Source organism: Microtus oregoni, unplaced genomic scaffold (assembly GCF_018167655.1).
Source record: "Microtus oregoni isolate MIOR12 unplaced genomic scaffold, Mior012 000008F_ref0000371, whole genome shotgun sequence".
In the NCBI taxonomy this organism is placed as follows: Eukaryota; Metazoa; Chordata; class Mammalia; order Rodentia; family Cricetidae; genus Microtus; species Microtus oregoni.
The window spans coordinates 4,768,355-4,790,396 of record NW_024543067.1 but is presented as its reverse complement, the minus strand read 5'-3'; the positions used below and the strand labels follow the sequence as shown (position 1 = coordinate 4,790,396).

Sequence of the window (22,042 nt, the reverse complement as noted above, 5' to 3'; positions counted from 1 at the left end):
AATGCCCTCTTCTAGCCATACACACACACAGAATATTGTATACATAATAAATAAATAAATTAAAAAAAAAAGAACACAAAGAAATGTGTCTTAAATATAGAACACACATACCCAAAAGTACCATATAGTTTTCTAGCGCTTTACTTATGCACCTTGTTTATAATTTTAAAGACTATATTGCCACTTAAAAGCATTATCAAAATAAGTCTTTGACATTGAAGTTAAACACACACACACACGGAGCAAAATGATGTATATACTCTGTACTTCCTGAACTAAGAGCACAGCCATAAAGCCTTCCGAGCAGCAAATGCAATTACACATAAATAAAAGTCATAGTGAATTTTATTCTACCTAAACCCTACATTCAGTCTATTCAGTCCATTACTTTTCTGTAGACTTAAGTTTACTATTTTAACAAAAGATGGGTTTAAAATCTCCCACTATCCCAAGTCAGTAAACTACAAAAGCAATGAGCTCAACTGTGTCTTGCTTAACTTGAGCTGTTAGGCGAAGCTAACAAAGTCATGTGTATTTTAAAATACTTTAAAACACCGCTAGCATATACTCCCTTCTCTTTTTCTAATTCTTTCTCTCCTTCCTTATTTATTTAGGTTTTCAAGACGGGGTTTAGTGAAGGCTCTGGAGATAGAACTCAGATTCTTAGGCTTGCAAAATAAGGAAGCACTTTACTGGCTGAGGTTTTGTCCCTGCTCTCAAGCTCTACTTTAGGAAAATAAATAAACAAGCAAACACACAAATAAATACAAAGCTTGCTTTCATAAAATCACCCAATATATTTCAACATCAGGAAATCACCAAACAGCTCTTGCTCAAAAGCTAATTACAAAAATCATCCCATCGCCGGGCGGTGGTGGCGCATGCCTTTAATCCCAGCACTCAGGAGGCAGAGGCAGGTGGATCTCTGTGAGTTTGAGACCAGCCTGGTCTACAGAGCTAGTTCCAGGACAGGCTCCAAAACCACAGAGAAACCCTGTCTCGAAAAACAAAACAAAACAAAAAAAATCATCCCATCATTTCTTTAGCTGTCTTTCTCTTTATTTCTTAAAACTCTTCTCCTGACTGAAAACTGAACTCGCACTCAATTCATGTTTTTTTTTCCTGCCCTGAGTCTGTCAGGTCTAGCAAAAATATCTAGTGCCTGAAAGGCAATATATTGTAAGCTACAGAATGAAAGACATTAATTTGTTTGCTAAGCATATTTTTAAATAATCATGTGGTAACTTAACTACTCTAGCACCTCTTATAAAGCAGAGTGAACATAGATTAAGGAAAGATGATAACTCTTCATGGGCTTTAAGGAGTAATGCCCCTTAAAAAATAAGGCACATTGTTTTACAAAATGAGTTTAGAGCTACAGATATCTAGTAACCAGCCTTACAGGGACCGTGGTAGATCTGCCTGTATCCCACATGCTGTGCTACAGAGATGCACACAACTCATCGGCTCTGGACGTGGCCACTGTGTGCTGATTCACATGCATAACAGTACAGTGGGAAGACAAAACTTACTTTTGTCACCATAACCACCACAAAGTTCTTCTCATCAATTTTGTATTCTTTGAGAGCAGTGTCATCACTGAGGATTTTTCCTAATAATTCAGAGGAGAAAATGTTATTTAAAAATACATTAAGCTGTCTTACAAAAAAATTACTCTTAACATTAATTCTGTCAAGTAAAATGTCTAAGAAAAACTTGAGCATCCAGCTAATAAACATATAAATGGACATGTACCACTTTAAAAGCATAAGCATCTGATGAAAAAATGTCTAATACCTTCAGCATATAAAACACCAACTGATTTGGCTTTTAATTTATTAACTATTTGAAGTCAGCCCTACAATCAGGGAAATCATAAAGACAAAGAAAATTAAACATTTTCAATTGCCTTGTCACCTTCTCGAAAATATAGTTTTTTTCTAAAAGAAGGGATGAGCAACTTCCTACTTAAAACACTAGACACTTGGGCTGGTGAGATGGCTCAGTGGCTAAGAGCACTGACTGCTCTTCCGGAGGACCTGGGTTCAATTCCCAGCAACCACATGGCAGCTCGCAGCTGTCTGTAACCCCTGTTCCAGAGAATCTGACGTCGTTATATCAATGTGCATGAAATAAGGTTAAATAAAGTTTTAAAAAAAAAAAACACTAGACACTTGATGAATCAGAAATGTTCCAATGTTATTTTTTAAGATTTATTTTTTAAATTATGGATACAGAGTTCTTCCTGCATGTATCTCTGCAGGCCAGAAGAGGGTACCAGATCTTATTATAGATTGTTGTTATCCACCATGTGGCTCCTGGGAATTGAACTCGGGACTTATTAAAGAGCAGGTAGCGCTCTTAACCACTGAGTCACCTCTCCAGCCCCATGTTCTAATGTTTTAAAGCAAAACAACCACAAACAAAATAAGCCAAGTGAACAAAACCTTTCATAAAAACAGCAGAACATACAAGAAAAGAGAATAGTGGAGCTCAGTGAGCATGGTGCAGAATACCAAAGCTATGCTTGGGTCAGGACTCCTAAATGGTTCCTCACTTGAATTTAGTTCTCTATTCTAAAAAAGCTATTGCATAAAAATCAGTATGAATTACACAAAAGAGTGGGAATGAGATCAAGAGGCTAGGCACCAAAAATTATAGTTCATCCCTTTTGAATCCTGACAACAATGGAGCTAGATCAGTGTGCGATCATTCTCGCCTGTCTCTCTCCTAGAAGGAAACATGCCCAGCAGTGAGTGATGCATACCTGTGTTGTTGCTGATATAGAATTTCTCTGTGTAGCCCTGGCTGCGCTGGAACTAGTTTGGTAGAACAGCTGGCCTGGCCTCAAACTTAGAGATCCATCTGCCTCTGCCTCCCAAGTGCTGGGATTAAAAAAGGTGTTGAGCCACCACCGCCTTGTTTTTGTTTGTTTTCTTTTTGATGTAATCCCAAGGCTCGAGAGGCTGAGGCAGGCGTAATTCCATTAGTTCTGGGCCTGCCTGGTCTCGATTGTGAGTTCCAGGACAGAAAGGGATACAGAGTGAGACCCTGCTTTGAAAACACAAAAACTACAAAAGCTCCATGAAAGGAAACAAACAGGTTAAAAACTTATTTCACTGGGCTGGAGAGATGGCTCAACAGTTAAGAGCATTGCCTGCTCTTCCAAAGAACTTGAGTTCAATTCCCAGCAACCACATGGTGGGTAAACAACCATCTGAAATGAGTCCTAGTGCCATCTTCAAGGGAACAAATGAGTTTTCTCTACTAAATTTTGCCATCAAGTTTATTTTTTAACATATTTTCCTGAGTCTCAGTGAGGCTAATTAAATTTGTAATTTCCTAGTCGTGTTCTTGGGTGCTTTTGTATTGGGGCTTCCTTTTCTTACGAATTTAAAAATACTCTATATAATTTGTATTTCAATTTGGGGGGGGGTGGTCCTATCATTTAATCCTATTATGAAGATCTTCTGATGCATGGAACAAGCCTTCACTCTCCAACTTTCGTATTAGTCAGCTAGTGCACAAGTTCTTGACAGACTGAAAGTCATGAATGACACAGAAGTCAGTCACAGTACTCATAATCACTCCATGGACACAGAAGGCAAATGTGCAGAGAGAAGACTGAGTATCAAAACATAATTTAAAAACTACTTCCACCACTGTTATCTATGATCATGTTTCTGACAAAGTCAACTCAAAAATACTATGATTTCTAAGATAACAATTTTCTTTCTTTCCTTCCTTTCTTCTTTTTTTAGACAGGGTTTCTCTGTAGCTTTGGAGCCTGTCCTGGAACTAGCTCTTATAGACCAGACTGGCCTCGAACTCACAGAGATCCACTACGCTAGGATTAAAGTCGTGAGCCACCAATGCCCGGCATTAAGATAACATTTCTAAAACTAAAATGTCAAATAAGCAAAGCATTGGAAATTAATTTCAGAATTGCATTCATACCTGCATAGATTAGCTTCTGACCCGCTACTGGAAAGGCGTCTTTCCCCTTTTCAGATTCAATCTTCTCTTTCAGTGCCTTTACCTATAGGAAAATTTAAAAATAATAAGAAAATTAAGCCTAAATTTAAAAATTAAAATGTACACTGAAACAGAATGCAAGAGGAAATTCTAATACATTTTAATTAGTGTAGAAGGCTAAAGAGATGGCTCAGCAGTTAGGAGGCTGCTCTTCTAGAGGACTGAGAGGTTCAAATCCTGGCATCCACATGGCAGCTGACATTTTAAGTTTTAAGGTCTTGTCTTCCCAATATTTTACTCAAAGACCTACCCTGAATTATTAGGTGCCTCTGGCATGAACTTTATATCATGTTCCACATACATAGATCTAAAGCATGCATGATAGTTGGATTCAATCCCCAGCACTATAGAAAAACCACAAATAGTCGTTTTTTTTTTTTCTTATTTAACCAACTTAAAATAAAGAGTCTAAGATTCTGGAGCTTTGTGTCATAAAATGTATAAGCTTATCATTTAGATTAAGAAAGGTCTAGGACCAGGCATGATGGGGCAGCCTTTAATCCCAGCACAGGGAAGCAGATCTAAATGAGTTCAAGGCCAGCTTGGCCTACAAAGCAAATTTCCAGTACAGCTGTGACACAGAGAACCTCTCTCAAAACATAACAGAACAAAACAAAACAGAAATGCCTTCTTGCAGGGCATGTTGGTAAAGCACTCTGGAGGCAGGTGGATTGCTAGGGGCTTGACCTGGCTAGCTTCATGTCAACTTGACCAACAAGCTGGAAGGAGGGAACCTCAATCAAGAAATGTCTCTATAGGCTTTTTCATAGTGACTGATGAGGGAGGAACCAGCCCATTGTGGGTGGGCCGTTCCCTAGGCTGGTGGTCCCAGGTTCTATAAGAAAGCAGTCTGAGCAAGCCATGAAAAGCAAGCCAGAGTAGCATCCCTCCATGGCCTCTGCCTCAGCTCCTGCCCTAACCCCCTTAGACGATGGACTACAATGTGGAAGTGTAAGCCGAATTTATAAACCCTTTCCTCCCCAACTTGCTTCTGTGCTCATATTCATGACCATAGAAACCCTAAGACAAAGCTCAAGCCTGCTCTATGTAGTGAGTTCCAGACCAGCTGGAGTTGCACACATAATAAAGCGAGAGGGGGGGGGGGGAGGGAGAGAGGGAGAGAGGGAGAGAGGGAGAGAGAGAGAGAGAGAGAGATTGAGAGAAAGAGATACTGCCTTCTGGGGCTAGCAAAATGACTCAGTAGGTAAAGGAAGGCTCTTGCAGCTAAACCTGAGTTTAATCCCCAGGACCCATGGAAGGAGAGACATGACTCCTATAAGCTGTTCTCTGAACTCCTCTTGACAAACATGCAAATGAAACAAAAAGTAAGTGCGATCAAAACCAAAAGTCTTTTAACCTAAGAGTTCTAAGAAATAAAACATTTCAGTTGAAATAAGAATCATCGATGTTGTAGGCAAATGTATTATAATGATTCATTATAACCAATCAGAAGACAAGTGAAACAGAACATCATTTCCCTAGCACAGCTTTGTTTTGTTTGTTTGAGTGTGTGTGTGTGTGTGTGTGTGTGTGTGTGTGTGGTTTTGAGACAAGTTTCTCTGTAGCTTTGGAGCATATCCTGGAACTCACTCTGTAGACCAGGCTGGCCTCGAACTCACAGAGATTCTCTGCCTCCCGAGAGCTGAGACAAAAACCACCACCGCCCAGTGTTTTTTTTTGTTGTTGTTGTTTTGTTTTGTTTTTTTGGCTTTTTGAGACAGGGTTTGTTTGTGGCTTTGGAGCCTGTCCTAGAACTAGCTCTTGTAGACCAGGCTGGCCTCAAACTCAGAGATCGGCCTGCCTCTGCCTCCCGAGTGCTGGGATTAAAGGTGTAGACCACCAGTACCCGGCTCAAGTACAGTGTTTTTAAGCCCACCTGAAGGTGTTTCCAAGTTTAGCTAAGGCTGAGAGCCGCTGGGCTACTTAAATGATTCTCAACAAGTAACCTGGCCTCCTTCAGTATCAGTCGCATCTGTAATGGATGAACTTTACAGCATTTCAATTCATAAAATTATGTGTCCACAGGCTCAAGAATTAGAAAACGAATCTAACCAACTCCTTGACCTGACCAGAAAGTAGAGAGGCTTATGAGGTAAAAAGACAAACATGGCTCTTCTGATACCTTAGTGGAACTATATTACTTTAAAGACACAAAAATCAAGGACAAGATCAACCTGGAGATTCCATTCGGGCGATGGTGGCGCATGCCTTTAATCCCAGCACTCGGGAGGCAGAGGCAGGCGGATCTCTGTGAGTTCAAGACCAGCCTGGTCTACAGAGCTAGTTCCAGGACAGGCTCCAAAGCCACAGAGAAACCCTGTCTCGAACCCCCCCCCCCCCCAAAAAAATTTTCCTAGAATACTTTTGAAAACTGTCTAGTGGTGATCCTTTGCTTTCTACGAAAATTCTTCTGAGATAAACAAGAGTTTGTGTAATTTATTTTTATGTGTAATAGGGTTTCACCTGCATGTATATCTATCTGTACACCATAAGTATGAAGAACTCACCGGAGCCAGAAGAGGACACTTAAAGTCCTTGAGGGCTGTTGTGAACCACCATGTGGGTGCTGGGAATAGAATCCTAATCTTCTGGAAGACTAGCCAGTGCTCATTACTCCTGAGCTATCTCCCTCTAGTACTCTCTGTGCAATCGAAGTGAAGGTGTAAATAGAGCCAGGCACAGAGGTGCACACCTGTAATCTCATCTGGAATCCTGTCTGCTATCAATCAGTGAGTTGCGTTTCATCACAGCAATGCTAAGACAAGCTCTTAACCCACTGACTGAGCCAAGAAATTTTTTTGTTGTTTTGTTTTTTTTGGGGACAGGGTTTCTCTGTAGCATTTGGAGCCTGTCCTGAAACTTGCTCTAGACCAGGCTGGCCTCAAACTCACATAGATCTACCTGTCTCTGCCTCCCCAGTACTGGGATTAAAGGCATTTGCCACTACCGCCAGGCTAGAAACTTTATTTTTATTTCCTGGATCAACACAATATTTAAAAACTAAGACCATGGAATGTATTTTATAGGCCTACACAATAAACCCCTTTCTAATTTTGTATATCAAAAGAACAAACCCTGTGAATTACAAATAAAAATATGCATATACACCAAGAGGACTCATTATTTAATGCTAAATTTTTCTGAAAGAAATAAAAAAAATTAAAAAAATATTAAGAGGGGCTGGAGAAATGGCTCAAAGTTTAAGAGCACTGAGTGCTCTTCCAGAGGTCCTGAGTTCAATTCCCAGCAACCACATGGCCACACACAACCATCTGTACTGAGATCTGGTGCCCTCTTCTGGCCTGCAGGAATACATGCAAGCAGAATACTATATATGTAATTAAATAAATAAATCTTTAAAAAAAATAGCAAGTTCCGTACAAAAACACTAAACCACTTAGCTGTAGAAAGAACTGGAGTAAGGCAGAGGCAGGAGGATTTCTGTGAGTTCGAGGCCAGCCTGGTGTACAAGAGCAGGCAACAAAGTGACACAGAAACCCTGTCTCAAAAAACCAAAACAAAACAAAAAACAAACAAACAACAACAAAAAGAACTGGAGTAATCATTAAACAAAGAAAAACCGACCATCTGAGTATGCAACTCAAGCAGGAAAATAAGGAATACAAATGAAATGAAGAAGCGGTACAAAATAGTACTGCACCTGTAAGAAAACAGTACAATGACAGGGCAGAGCTTCACAAGGCAGCCATTTACACCTGCAGGTTCCACATACAAAGATTCAATGGTGACTGAATGTTTCTACTCTCAGAGAACACAGTATGACCACTACTTACAGAGCGTTTATCACAGCAGGTATTCAAGCCATCTCGAGATTTACAGTACAGGGAGAATGTTCATCAGTGAAATTTATCTAAGGAGGGACTTATGTACTGGAGAATTTTTGTTTGGGGCTGAGGAGTGGTCTGGAACTATCTGCCTGCATATAGCTGAACTATGACTACAATTAGCTCTTCTCACCTACACTACATCTCCAGTTGTGCTAGCTAAATGCCAGCAAGCCACCAAGTTCTGAAGACACCCAAGCAGCCAGGAGAGATCTGTATGGGATATGGGAAGGAACTGAAGTTTCTAGTCAATAGCGAGCATCAAGGAGTTAGCCATTTGAGGCAGCCACTTTGGAAGGAATCCTCCTCCAGTGGGCAAGTACTCATATGGAAGGTATTTGTGAACATGCTGCTAATACTTATGACCACTGACACAGCCATTTTAAAGGCAATGTACCTGCCATTAAGCCAGTAATTCAATACAAATGAGATTCTCCCATTGTGTTTCCAAGGCAGTTATACACAGCTTTGTCACTAAAATCTGAAAACAAATTTAAACACTCATCAAGCTGGAATACTAATTATTACAAACATTCATTTGAACACTGTGCAGTGTGCGTAAATGAGAAACATTTACAAAATCATGAAAGGAAAAAACCTAGTAGCCGCACAATTTATGTTTGAAAACAAACCTACAGCTGGGAGGTGGTGGCACACACCTTTAATCCCAGAACTCAGGAGGCAGAGGCAGGCGGATCTCTGTGAATTCAAGACCTAAACAGCTAGGGCTGTTGCATAGAGAAACTCTATCTCAAAAAACAAAAAGAAAAAAAGAGAGAAAAAGGAAAAGAAAAAAAAAGAAAAGAAACCTAGTATAGTGGTGATTACTACTTGAAAGAGATTCTAAAGAGGTAACTCAAGGGAATGGAGAGATGGCTCAGCAGTTAAGAGCACTGCCTGCTCTTCCAAAGGTCCTGAGTTCAATACCCAGCAACCACATGGTGGCTCACAACCATCTGTAATGTGGTCTGGTACCCTCTTCTGGCCCGCAGGCATACACACAGACAGAATATTGTATACATAATAAATAAAAAATATATATTTAAAAAAAATAGAGAACTAAAGCTTGAAATAAAATGCTGTATTGTGCCGGGCGGTGGTGGCGCACGCCTTTAATCCCAGCACTCGGGAGGCAGAGGCAGGCGGATCTCTGTGAGTTTGAGACCAGCCTGGTCTACAAGAGCTAGTTCCAGGACAGGCTCCAAAACCACAGAGAAACCTTGTCTCGAAAAACCAAAAAAAAAAAAAATGCTGTATTGCTTACCAATACTTATTAACAATATACAAAAAGATATTGCATTTTTAGATCAAAAGATGAAGTAGGCCGGGCTGGAGGGATTGCTCAGAGATTAACAGCACTGGCTGCTTGTTCTTCCAGAGGTCCTGGGTTCAATCCCCAGCAATCACATGGTGGCTCACAAGCATCTGTAATGAGATCTTGTGCCCTCTTCTGGCCTGCAAGAATACACGCAGGCAGAATACTGTATACATAATAAATCTTAAAAAAAAAAAAGAAGAGTAGGCAAAGGGGGCACCTACCACTATATAATCTAAATTAAAATACCATTAAATGGCTCAGAGAGTAAAAGGACTTGCTTGTAACACAAGTATAATTTGAATTCAAACCTGACGATGTGAGTTTGGATTACTGGAATCCGTATAGCAGTTCTACTTTGTGGGCACATGTCTGTTATCCCAGCACTCCTACTGTAAGAAGGGGCAGAAAAGAAAATTAATCAATCTCTCTCTCATGTGCGCAAGCGCACACACACGCACGAGCACTTACAGGCCAGTTAGCCTAAGTGTGCAACACACCTGCAAATAGTCAGCAAATAAGAATGAAGTGGTCAACCTCAGGCCCGGGGTTAGATCTCAGAGACTCACAAGGTAAGAGGAGAGAACAAGTTGTCTTTTGATATCTACATGCACAACAGGGCATGTTGGTGCCAACCAAGACACACACACACACACACACACACACAGAGAGAGAGAGAGAGAGAGAGAGAGAGAGAGAGAGAGAGAGAGAAATTTAAAAAAAAAAATCCAAAGCCAAATAAGTTTACAAAGGACTTCAAATTTATACCAAAATTTCTTTGGATGGTATCCTTGGTATCTGAAAAACCTGACACAGACACCAAAGATTGTTTCCTAAATTTCTCCTCCAAAGCAGATCCTAAATAATTATAGAAACAAAACTGATTATAAGGTGTCTATTAACAAACAGTGATCTCAGCAATTGGGAGGTAGAGACAGATGATCTCTGAGTTCGAGGCCAACCTATGTGTGTGTGGGGAGGAGGGCGCAGTGGGGAGTCGAAAAAAGGAAAAAAGAAAGGTGTCTACTAACTGCAATGGAAAGAGGAAAACTACACCACTGAACTTAGTGAGAGACTCATAAAACAGCACCTGATACTAGAGCATTATGTGAGAATAGGCAGTAAACAAAGGCTGTAGAAAGTTCTGCGACCAAGCAGGGCAAACTAAGTTTGATTCCCAGATCCCACATGGTGGAATTAGGAGGAGAGAACCAATTCCCACAGCTTGTCTTGTCCTCTGACCTCCACATGAGGCCTGTGGTGTTTGTGGAAAAATACATAAATGTAATTATTTTTAAAGGCAATCTTCATTGGAATTATTACCCAGAGGTTATTATTTTAAATCCTGAATCTATTATTTTTCCCCACAGAAACTATGTAAAATGTTCCTAAATCAACATATACACATCAATTTAATTTGCTTTTAAAATACATTCCAGATGTTACAACCTTAACGAGATCACAGCAGATAGAAATGGGAGAGTGTATAAGGTTAATTCCACACTAGCTATAGCGTTTAAAGTTTCTAAAAAGGCAAAAATAAGCCATTTTATTGTGTAGGTCAGGGGAACCCGCCTGCCTAACCAAAGCAAAGAATGAGAAACAGCCTTGCTCACTATTGGAGCATCAGTATCTGATTTACATTCATCAGTCATGAGAGCAGATCCACCTACACTGCCTGGATGAGCCTACGCGATGTTATTAAAGAGTTTACAGAATTCATTCACAGTGAGACTGGCTTCACTACCCAGGTGTTTATAAGAAACAGGTGGTACAGCATCATTTGGCAGGGTTCACCCTGCTATAGGAGGTCAAAGTTTAACACATTCCTTTAAAAAGCAAATTTCATGCATTACCTATGGGGGGAATTTAACTTTTAAGTTGAAATGGTAAGACCTTGGTTCCAGCTTATCCCTTTCAAAGCCACTGACAATGTAAAGTTGAAAGAGTATCATTTACACAAGCTTTTTCATAGAAAAAATGAAAAGATTGATCAAAATAAAATTCATGAAAGTGGATTTTTATTTTTAAACAGCACAACTTCTTCCACAATTTTTACAATTCTTTCACAATTTTTAGGCAGCAAATTACTTGCTTTTCATATCAACTCTAAAGGAAGCAGGTAATTGATGATATTCCCTTTCTAAAAAGATTTTTTTAAAAACACTATACTCAACGACAAAAGACAAGTACACAAGAGAAGAGCAAGACATGAAAATAGTGAAACAGAACATGTTCTTTGAGTTTTATTGTAAGGTGGAAACCAAGAAATAGAACCACAGTTTAAAGGGAGTAAGGGGAAGGAGAATTTTATTATGATAGGGATGGACATATGCATACTCTAAAACTGAAAACCCAAAGAAGCAGAGATGCTGGGGTCAAGTATGAAATACTCCCAGCAGGTTCACATGTTAAAAAAAGTCTACTGCCGGGCAGTGGTGGCGCACGCCTTTAATCCCAGCACTCGGGAGGCAGAGGCAGGCGGATCCCTGTGAGTTCGAGGCCAGCCTGGTCTACAAAGGGAGTTCCAGGACAGGCTCCAAAGCTACAGAGAAACCCTGTCTCGAAAAACCAAAAAGAAAAAAAAATAATAATAAAAAAACAGTCTACTACTGGCAGCACTATCTTGGAAGATTCTGGAAGGGAGAAAAAAAAATCACTGAGGGGCATTCCTTTTAAAATCAACCTATAATTTCTATTCTGCTTCCTGATTTCATGAAGTGAATTGCTTCCTCCTCCATAAGCTCCAGCCACCATGATGTTCTATCCAAGTACACGAGGCCAAGTAACCGTAGGATGAATCCTCTGAAACCATGAAGGAAATATATCACCTCTCCCTTATGCTGCTGTTGCTCTCTTGGATATATGTGGTCACAGTCACACAACGTGCCTAATATGTGTCCTTTTCAGAAGAAAGGAGATAAAATACAGTGGAAAAATGCAGATTAACCTTAAGTGGTACATCCATAATAGACTGCCTTCTACAATTTAAAAAGAAAACCACCAGTAACAAGTAGGTAGTTGTAGTAGGGCCTTGTAGATGTACTGTCAAAATTATCAAAAAGAAAAAAAAGCAGTATTGCAGCTGAAAATAACAAATAGAAAATGAAATCTTCCTGCAGCAGTGGAAGAGGGAGTGGAGTACAATGACTGTCGGGTAAGAACTGATATTTACACTCAAGAGTCTGAGACAAGTTCGTGCAACTAAGTATTTGTCTGACTTCACAAGTCCAAGTGGAAACATCAAAGTGAATTTTAGAGCTTCTCTAATACCCAATCAAGAACAATGGTGCAGAAGTAGGACCATACTGCCCAGCACTGTTGACATCAAACTGTATATACATATCATTTCAAATCCACAGCATCTTCAAAAGGCTATCAGGTAACATTTCCTGTGCTGTTGTCCTCATTTTACAGAAGAGGACACAGCTGGGTAACCTACCCAAGGTCACAAATCAGCTACCTGGCAGCACCCCAACTCAGTCTGGGCGCTGTGCTGTCTTCCAAGCAGGTGACCCAACTCTTGATAAGCAATGATAGACGTGACAAGCCCAAGATAAAGGTCTGAGAGCCAGAGCCAGTGAAAAGGAAATTTCTATCAAATGCCTTTTAAAAAATCTCATTAGTTAGAATCAGGAAATCAAAACAGAGTGGAATGCTAAAAACATTACTGGGTGTGTGGTGTTGACTGAGAAACGCTCCACATGCTTGGACATTTGAATACTTGGTCCCCAGGTGGTGGTACTGTTTGTGGAGGTTATGGAACCTTCAGGAACCTTGTGGAGGAAGGTCTCTGGGGGTTGCTTTAAGAGTTAGCATAGCCTAGGCAGGCGGTGGTGGCATACGCCTTTAATCCTAGCACTTGGGAGGCAGAGGCAGGCAGATCTTAGTAAGACCGAGGCTAGCCTGGTCTACAAAGCAGTTCCAGAATAGCCAGGACTGTTAAAGAGAAACCCTACCTCTAGGGGGAAAAAAAGTTTATGGCCTCATTCATTTCCAGTTCACTCTCTTCCAGCAAGGGGATGAAAAGGGGTCTGTCTTTCAGTTTCCTGCTCTGGCCTTCTGCTGCCAGGAATCCCTGGCCACTTTGAACTCTCCCTCTAGAACCATAAGCCAAAATACTCTCTTCCATAATCTCTTCCTTATGGGTGTCTTGTCACAGCAACAGACAGTAACTAATACACTAGAGTTGGGGAAAGTGGCAGTTACCAGGAATATGGAGAACTTCTAATAATGGGACTGAAGCTGAGACAGAATACAGACCACTACATACAAGACAAAAGAATAAAAGGCCAAAGTACAAGACATCTTTCATTGATAATCAAACAAACGTCATTTACTTTTAATGACATATGTTAACCACATTTTTTCAGCAATGTGGGTTTCCTTTTAAAATAATGCCTACATCTATGTTATGAAGCTGAGAATACTATGTTCAACTTCATGTTTTTAAAACTACAAATAAGGAAAAAGGATAATGGCAAAGGTAAAAAATACTATCTGTCCATTGCTACTACTCTACTTTTGCACACGACATCCACTTCGATACAGCTTCTAGCTCCATTTCTACCAGGATACGGCTCACTAGGGTCAAAGACCTACAAACCACCCAAGCCAAAGATCAGGTCTGTTTTTATCCTTTTCATCTCTGAAATAGATATAACTGACCCCCTTTTCTTCTTAAAACGCTTACATTAGCCAGGTGAATTCCATTAGTTGTAGGCCAGCCTGGTCTGCAGAGCTAGTTCCAAGATAGCTAGGGCTGTTACAGAGAAATCCTGTCTCAAAACACCAAAACTCTTAAGATTATTCCTGTTCTAGACTTTTCTAAGAGAGTTTTATACCTCCACATATTAAGACATGCCAGAATCCAATCCTAAATTCCATGCTATTACTTGCAGCATCTCTATCTACCAAGGCTTCAGTCACCAAAGTACATAAGTTAAATGACTTACAAAGGATAACTTAAGGATACTGCTCAGATTTCTCAAAGACTAGGCCCTGCAATGACGACAGAGCTCTTATCTACTCATATAAATTAAATGGCTATCTCCCATCTAAAGTTCTCTGTAATCCAGACTCAACAAATGACATTTCCACCTCAATGTTCCTACACCAACCCCCAAATCTGTTCTTTTTTTTTCTTTTTGATTTTCTTTTCTCTCTCTCTCTCTCTCTCTCTTTTTTTTTTTTTTTTTTTTTTTTTGGTTTTTCAAGACAGGGTTTCTCTGTGGCTTTGGAGCCTGTCCTGGAACTAGCTCTGTAGACCAGGCTGGCCTCGAACTCAGAGATCCGCCTGTCTCTGCCTCCCGAGCGCTGGGATTAAAGGCATGCACCACCACTGCCTGGCCCCAAGTCTGTTCTTTTCAGTCTTCCACATTTCTGGAAAGAAGAGAAGTATTCACACAATTTACATTACCAAATTAACAGTGTCAACACACCAAAAAATTGTTTCCAATTCTACCTAGCAAAATATCAAGTTCAGCTGGTCAGTGGTAGCACACACCCTTAATCCCAGCACTCGGGAGGCAAAGGCAGGCAGATCTCTGTGAGTTCGAGGCCAGCCTGGTCTACAAGAGCTAGTTCCAGGACAGGCACCAAAGCTACAGAGAAACCCTGTCTCGTAAACCAAAATAAAATAAAACATATCAAGTCCATCTCCAATCTTGGCCAAAAGTTCAATTGCTTAAAATTACTGCACAAGCCCCTGAAGAGCCCCCACCTTGCTTTCTTTCTTGTCAACTCCACTACCCATTTCCCACACAAGAACAGAGAACCTTAAAGAGAGAGAGAGAGAGAGAGAGAGAGAGAGAGAGAGAGAGAGAGGCGGGGAACTCATGACATTCAGGTAGAATAGGATTGCCATAGGTTTGAGGCTGGACTAGGCACAAAAAAACAAGAGGAAACCCCACAATTTTTCAAAATGCTTCTCATCTTTGAACATCCTACAACAGCGTAATTGCTCTGAGCCCTTGTCTAACTCTCAGTTCCTCACCATTACCTCAAAAACACTGGGTCTTTTAGATTCCCAACACATTCTTAAAATCCTGAAGTCTGTAATCTAAAGGTTCTCCATAGAAAAGATTCCTTATTTTGCAATATGCTATGTTTAGATCTCAGCTTGTTGCTCAGACATCACCTTCTCCACAAAGGCCTTTCTGTGACCTACTGTGAAGTAGCCACCTAGTCAAGGACCATCAATCACATCATCCATCATCTCACCCATTTCAGTTTCTACAAAGCACTTAACACACACACACATACACACACACACACACGCAGAATGTCAGCAACTTCATAGTTACCAGTAGAATGTATCCACCAGTGAAAATCTTTATTGAATGCATAAGGAAAATAAAAAGCCTACTGTGAGCACAGAAAGTAAAAGCTGTGAGAAAACCCAAACCAGATTTTCTAATCTTACTGTATCTTCCCTATCTATATGCTCAGAACCCTTGTAATATAATTTAACATATTTACTATTCATGACTAAATAACCTAGAAAACACTGGCTATAGAAAAAAACAAATAAACCAAAACAGAAATCACTAAAAAGTAATGGCTAGCAAATATTGTATACAGAATAAAAACTAAAGCAGTTATTTTATAATAACCTCCAAAATCACGCAATAACCACAAAGGGAGGTAATCCTTTGTAAATCACTATATAGCAAACTACTGATTTAGAGATATAAATATCTTTAGTTATTTTATCAAAAGCACAAGAATGCTGGCAAAATGGTTCAGCAGATAAAAGCACACAAGCCTAGTGACCTTGAGTCTTATCCCTAGAATAGAACCCACAAAAGCAGAGAACCAACTCCCCAAAGTTCTGATCTATACACACACACACACACACACACACACACACAGTGAAATGTGCACTTCCAAACGGACACACAATGAAAATAATTTAAAAGCCCAACACAATGTGTGCACCATACATAAAAAACTGAAAAGCAAAAACAAAATACAAATATAGTTTTATTATTACTTATAATGTACTCACATTAAAGTTCTGATATTTGAAGAACATCACAGATTTAAGTCCTTCTGTCCATGTACTCTCCCTACCTCATCTTACTCAAAATATTTAACTAGCATCAAGCGCAAGCAGACTGCAGTATTAACTTGTATGCTATATACTGTCAACATTTAGTGATACATTAAGACACTACACCAGGGGCTGGCAAGAGGACTCAGCAGCCAACGGTGCTTGCTGAGAGATCTGATGGTCCACGTTGGATCCTCAGGACCCACATGGTGGAAAAAGAATACTGATTCCTGCTGGGTAGTGGTAGTGCAGGCCTATAATGCCAGCACTCAGGAGGCAGAGGCAGGCAGATCTCTGAGTTTAAGACCAGTCTGGTCTACAAGAGCTAGTTCCAGGACAGGCTCCAAAGCTACAGAGAAACCCTGTCTCAAAAAAACAAAACCAAACAAAAAAAAATTAATGTGTTACTCTATCTAAAAAGTTGGAGCTTCTGCCGGGCGGTGGTGGCGCACGCCTTTAATCCCAGCACTCGGGAGGCAGAGGCAGGCGGATCTCTGTGAGTTCGAGACCAGCCTGGTCTACAAGAGCTAGTTCCAGGACAGGCTCCAAAACCACAGAGAAACCCTGTCTTGAAAAACCAAAAAAAAAAAAAAAAAAAGTTGGAGCTTCTGTAAAGGTGATGGTGAAGACAGTAGATGGTAATAGCCAAGTAAATGGCACAAAATGGTAACTGCTAAAGTGTGGTGGGGTTTCAGTGGTGACTCAGAAGTTACCTGGTTTCAAACTCCAACACCCACATGGTGACTGACTATCGTCCAGAGCGCCACTCTAGGGGACTCTGATGCCCTCTTCTGGCCTCCACAGGCACTGCACACAGGTGGCACAAAGAACATGTGCAGACAAAACACCTATACACAAAAATTAAAACTTTCTCAAACATTTTTTAGTCTTGCCACTTAAAAAAAATCAGAGGTGCCTTTTCCCTTTAGCCACTGATTCTCAACTAGGTGATAAGACTCCCAGAAAACTCATACCATGGTTTCACTGTCCCTGTGCTCAGCATCAGAGTTCACTCAGCACTGACCAGTCCAGCAAGGAACCAATCACTCCTTGGTTGAGTCCTTAGCTCTCAATCCTTTCTCATTTTGTTCATGTTCACATCATGATGCTAAGAGTTTCTCTGTGTAGCTCTGGTTGTTTTGGAACTCACTACGTAATCAGGCTGGTGTTGTGGAATAATCTTTTTCTATACTGTGAATGTGTCACCCAGACTGGTCTAGTAAAAAGCTGAACAGTCAATAGCGAGGCAGGAGTTTTAGAGCAGAGGATGCTGGGAAGAAGGGTGGGATAAACCAGACACAGAATGAGTTGGTGGCACAAAATGGGACAGAGGGAAAAGCCACGTGGTGGACTGCATATCAATAAAATTATGGGTTAATTTAAGTTATAAGAGCTAGTTAGGAACAAGCCTAAACTATTGGCTAAGATTTCATAATTCGGGACTGAAAAGATGGCTCAGAGGTAAAGAGCATTGACTGCTCTTCCAGAGGTTTTGAGTACAATCCTCAGAAACCACACGGCGGCTCACAGCCATCTATTAAGAGATCTAGTGCCCTTTTCTGGTGTTCAGGCAAAAACATTCAGCCAGAATACTGTATATATAATAAATAAATAATTAAAAAATTTCATAATTAATAAGTCTCTATTTCATAATCTGGGAGCTGACAGGAGAGCCAAAAAAATCTGACTATACACTGGCCTTGAACTCAAAGATCCACCTGCCTCTGCCTCCCTAGTGCTGGAATTAAAGGTACCATGCTTGGCATTCCCAAGAGTTCCTAAATAAAGCACCTTAAATTACTTAATTTCCTCAGTCCCTTCTAAATAAAAACTAGTTAAGGGCAAACCTGAAACCAGTTCCATGGGCAACTGTAAATTGTAGACATTCCTAAAATCCTAATTTTAAAACATATTCATTTATTCATTCATTAATTGGGGTGGGATGCCAAAGTGTCCAAAACAGTGAGTTGTCAGAAGAAAACTTCGGGACTCAGTTCTCTCCTACCACAGAGGTCCAGGGGTTTGAATTTAGGTCATTAGGAACTTTTATCTGCCCCATCTACTTATAAACCCCAAACAGATCTACTTATAAAATCTCTGGTCACATTTTTTAAACAAAGTATTTAGTATAATCCACTGTTAAAATAATCTTCACTTTTATTTATACTGGAACTCTAAAATACTGCATCAAAAAAAAAAGTGAGCTGTGTGTGGTGGTGCCCACCTTTAGTCCTAGAACTGAAGAAGCAGGGAGCCAGGCAGCTCTCTGTGAGTTCAGGTACAGCCTGGATTACAAAGTGAGTTCTAGGACAGAAGGAGGTACACAGAGAAACCTGTCTAGAAAACAACAAAAAAATATCAACTAATCTCTAAACCCTGCTGGGCAGTGACCACATAGCTTTAATCCTAGCAGAGGAGGCAGAAGCAGGTGTTTTTCTGTGTGTTCCAGGCCAGTCAGGACTACATAGTGAAACAATGTCTCAAATACATGCATGAATAAACTAACAAATAAGCAAACGAAAGAGAAAATGTGTCTGCTAATCAAACTCACTAAAGATGTAAATAAAGAAGCCATGGTCCAGGGCTGGAGAGATGGCTCAGAGGTTAGGAGCACTGCCTGCTCTTCCAAAGGTCCTGAGTTCAATTTCCAGCAACCACATGGTGGCTCACAACCATCTGTAATGAGGTCTGGTGCCCTCTTCTGGCCTTCAGACATACACGCAGAAAAGAATATTGTATACATAATAAATAATTAAAAAAAAAAAAAGAAGCCATGGTCCAAATCTTGTCTAGTGTGCATAAAGCCCAAAGTACCTGTACTGGATTCCCAGCAAAAAGAAAAAGGGGCGACATGGAATATGGAATCAAAACATGCCTTAAAAAACTTTTTGTAATACTGGTTTTTATTATACATTAACATCAACAAATTATTTGTTCTAGTAACCAAAATTGAATAAGTCAGTAACAACTCACCAAACATGTATTTCTAAAAGTGTAAAATATTGCATCCCCTGGAAATAAACTTGTAAATAATAAGCACATTTAGGAATTTAATATTGCACTGGCTCCAAGATAATAGTAGACATGTGGAAGGCCTAAAGTGTGGTACAAATTTTATACAGCACGCATGAGCGCGCACACACACACGTTTATTTCAGTAGTATGAAATTACACAAAATTACAACAAATTCAGGCATAAAAAAATAAAGTAAAACCTATTTCTCTGCTTTAGTGATTCTGGGACAAATTAGTATTTTAAGCTCAAAAAAGTTAGCTGACTTATCCCATCATTTATCACCCCCAATGAACCAAAGCCAAGTAGACATTACATATTTTGCTTAACATCATTAAGCTGACAACTGTGCTGCGATGTTTTTCAAGGTTTGGTGATGGACCTTAGGGACTCACACATGCATCTCCAGCCCTGCACTTTCATCTCTTTTGTTTCGAGGCAGAGTTTCTCTGTGTAACAGCCCTGTAGACCATGCTGGCCTACAACTCAGAGATGCGCCTGCCTCTGCCTCCTGAGTGCTGGGATTAAAGGGCGTGCCACAGCCGGCCTTTTCTTTAATGTGATGTGCATTGCGTTATTGGCATTTCCCTGCATATATTATTGTGTGAGGGTATTAGAGCCCCTGGAACTAGAGTTACAGACAGTTGTGAGCTGTCATGTGGGTGCTGAGAATTGATCCTAGAAGAGCAGCCAGTATTCTTAACCGCAGAACTATCTCTCCAAGCCCACACTTTCATCTTAATTTACTATTCAGTATTCTCAGTAGTAAAGGAAAATCCGATAGGTATTTTATTCTATTGGGCCACAGTCCACTAGGTTATAACCACTAATTCTGAAGAAATGGAGTTCTCATATGTAAGTGGTATTTTCTGTACCTTCAAGAATTATTGCATACGGAATCACTTTGTGCCACAATTTCAAAAATGTCGGAATTCTCGGCTTCTTATTAAAGATGTAGGGGACTTTAGAATATCCGATAAGATAGGTAAAACCTAACACTGTGTCTTCATAGACACGTATCTATACTTTAATTACATAGCAGGCCTCATTTACAAACCAACTAAAGGCCATTTAATCCTCACATCTCTGCTGGTACTATTCCTGCTTCAGAAATGGAGCAGGGTAATTTGTCCACGTCGTAGTAAACGAGTTACAGCGCCACAAACAGAACTCGGCTCTATTTAATTAACAGCACGTCAGTGGATCTTCAACCAAAATAGGATCAGTCATTTATAAAACAAAACAAATAGGCAGTCACTTGCTGGCTTACTACAATTCCACAGCACGTGAGGAAATTTACACGCATGGCATTTTTAGATTCCTGACATGAAGTTGTACTAACTTCAATATAGTATATCTTTTTTTTTATAGGCAGAACTGGAGACAGCATCGGAATTTATCACGTGAACTCGTTAAGTGTAACCGGCTTTAACCGCAGAACACAAAAGTTTTTATATTCTTTTTTTTCCCTCCCTTCAAATACTACTGTTCTAGGAACCCGAGGAGCGTGCAGGTTCCCAAGACGACGGGGAGAACGTTTAAATCCGGATCTGAAGGTTTAATGCAAAAATTCTTCATCACCAACGAGGCCTGAGAGCGTGATCTACCTGTGGGTGTGGGTCCGGCGGATGGGGGGGGGTACGTAAAAACTATCCAAGCTAGACATAAATAAAAGGGCTCCTTCTAAGAGGCTAAGAATTCATTTCCCCCCACCATCTCTCCTTGGTGCAGACAAAACCAGGCACACTGAAGGCCATCACCTTGGGTAACCAACCGGCCCCTAGATCTCCGCACCCAACCAGGTCGTGGGAGGGTGGTGGCGACGCCTGGATCGCCCTCCCCCACCTGTGTGTGCACTTCAGGCCAGGCTCCAGCGCCCAGGCCGCCAGGCCTCCCCTCCCCCTCCGGCCCCACGACCACGCGCTCCGGGCCGCGGCCTCCAGTGTCAACGCGGGTCGGTGCTGCTTCACGCCATCTGCCTCCAGGCCTTCCCGGTCCCCGGCCCACAAAGCCCGCGGTGACCTCACGCCCCCCTGAGGGGCCCCCTCCCCCGCCACCTCCGACCCGGGCCCGCGCTTCTCCTCGCCCTGCCGCGCGTACCGTCTCCTCCGGGTCGATGTCGATCTTGAAGGTCTGCTGCTGAAGGGTCTTCAGAGTGACCTGCATGGTGCCTGCGCCGGGGCCTGGACGCCCCGGGGTGGCCGCGGTCCTCGCGCTCTCAGGAGGAAGGCGGTGGGGGTGGGGGCTTGTCACATTCGCCCAGCCGAGTCTCGCTCGTCCCGGGCCCCTCGTCCCCTAGCCGCGCCGCCGGTCCCGCCGCCTTCCCCGCAAGCTCGGGCCGCGGTGCTTCCTCACGCGCCAGCCACCGGGCCCGCAGAAGGCGCCAGGGACTCCCCGACGACCGCAGAGAATCCGCTACCTCACCACAGGATGGTGGCCGCCATCACCGTGACTCGCCGAGACGTGCCCCCTCCCCCACCAGGAAAACCCGGAGGATGGGGCCAGACCCGGGCGATCTGAGCAGGCGCGGGATGCGGCGACGCAGCGCGCAGGCGTCAACAGGAACTCCGCCCGGGAATTGGAGGCGGGGCGATAGGCGGGGCTGGAATGCCGGCGGCGCGCTGCGGACGTGCGCAGGCGCACATCCCCTGGCCGCGGCGTTCGGGGCGGCCTAGTCCGGTCCGCCCGCCTTCGGTCGCTCCGCCTACGTCCAGGCTCCGCCTGGCGGCCCGAGTTGCGCTATCCGTAGCCGGGGAACGGCTACGTGGAGACCGGGCTGA

At 41.8% G+C, this 22,042-nt stretch overlaps 1 protein-coding gene across 1 annotated transcript in view; it reads right to left on the bottom strand.

The window, feature by feature from the left end:
• The window catches only part of Rad23b (RAD23 homolog B, nucleotide excision repair protein), a 40,156-nt gene extending 18,385 nt beyond the window's left edge, over window positions 1-21,771 (bottom strand). Inside the window, exons 1-3 of the mRNA XM_041657434.1 lie at window positions 21,363-21,771; window positions 3,958-4,039; window positions 1,533-1,612 (exon numbers count right to left, since the gene is read on the bottom strand). Coding sequence (XP_041513368.1) covers window positions 1,533-1,612; window positions 3,958-4,039; window positions 21,363-21,428 — 228 coding nt within the window. The 5' untranslated portion in view covers window positions 21,429-21,771. The remainder of the gene's footprint in view (window positions 1-1,532; window positions 1,613-3,957; window positions 4,040-21,362) is intronic.
• Window positions 21,772-22,042: the final 271 nt, after the last annotated feature.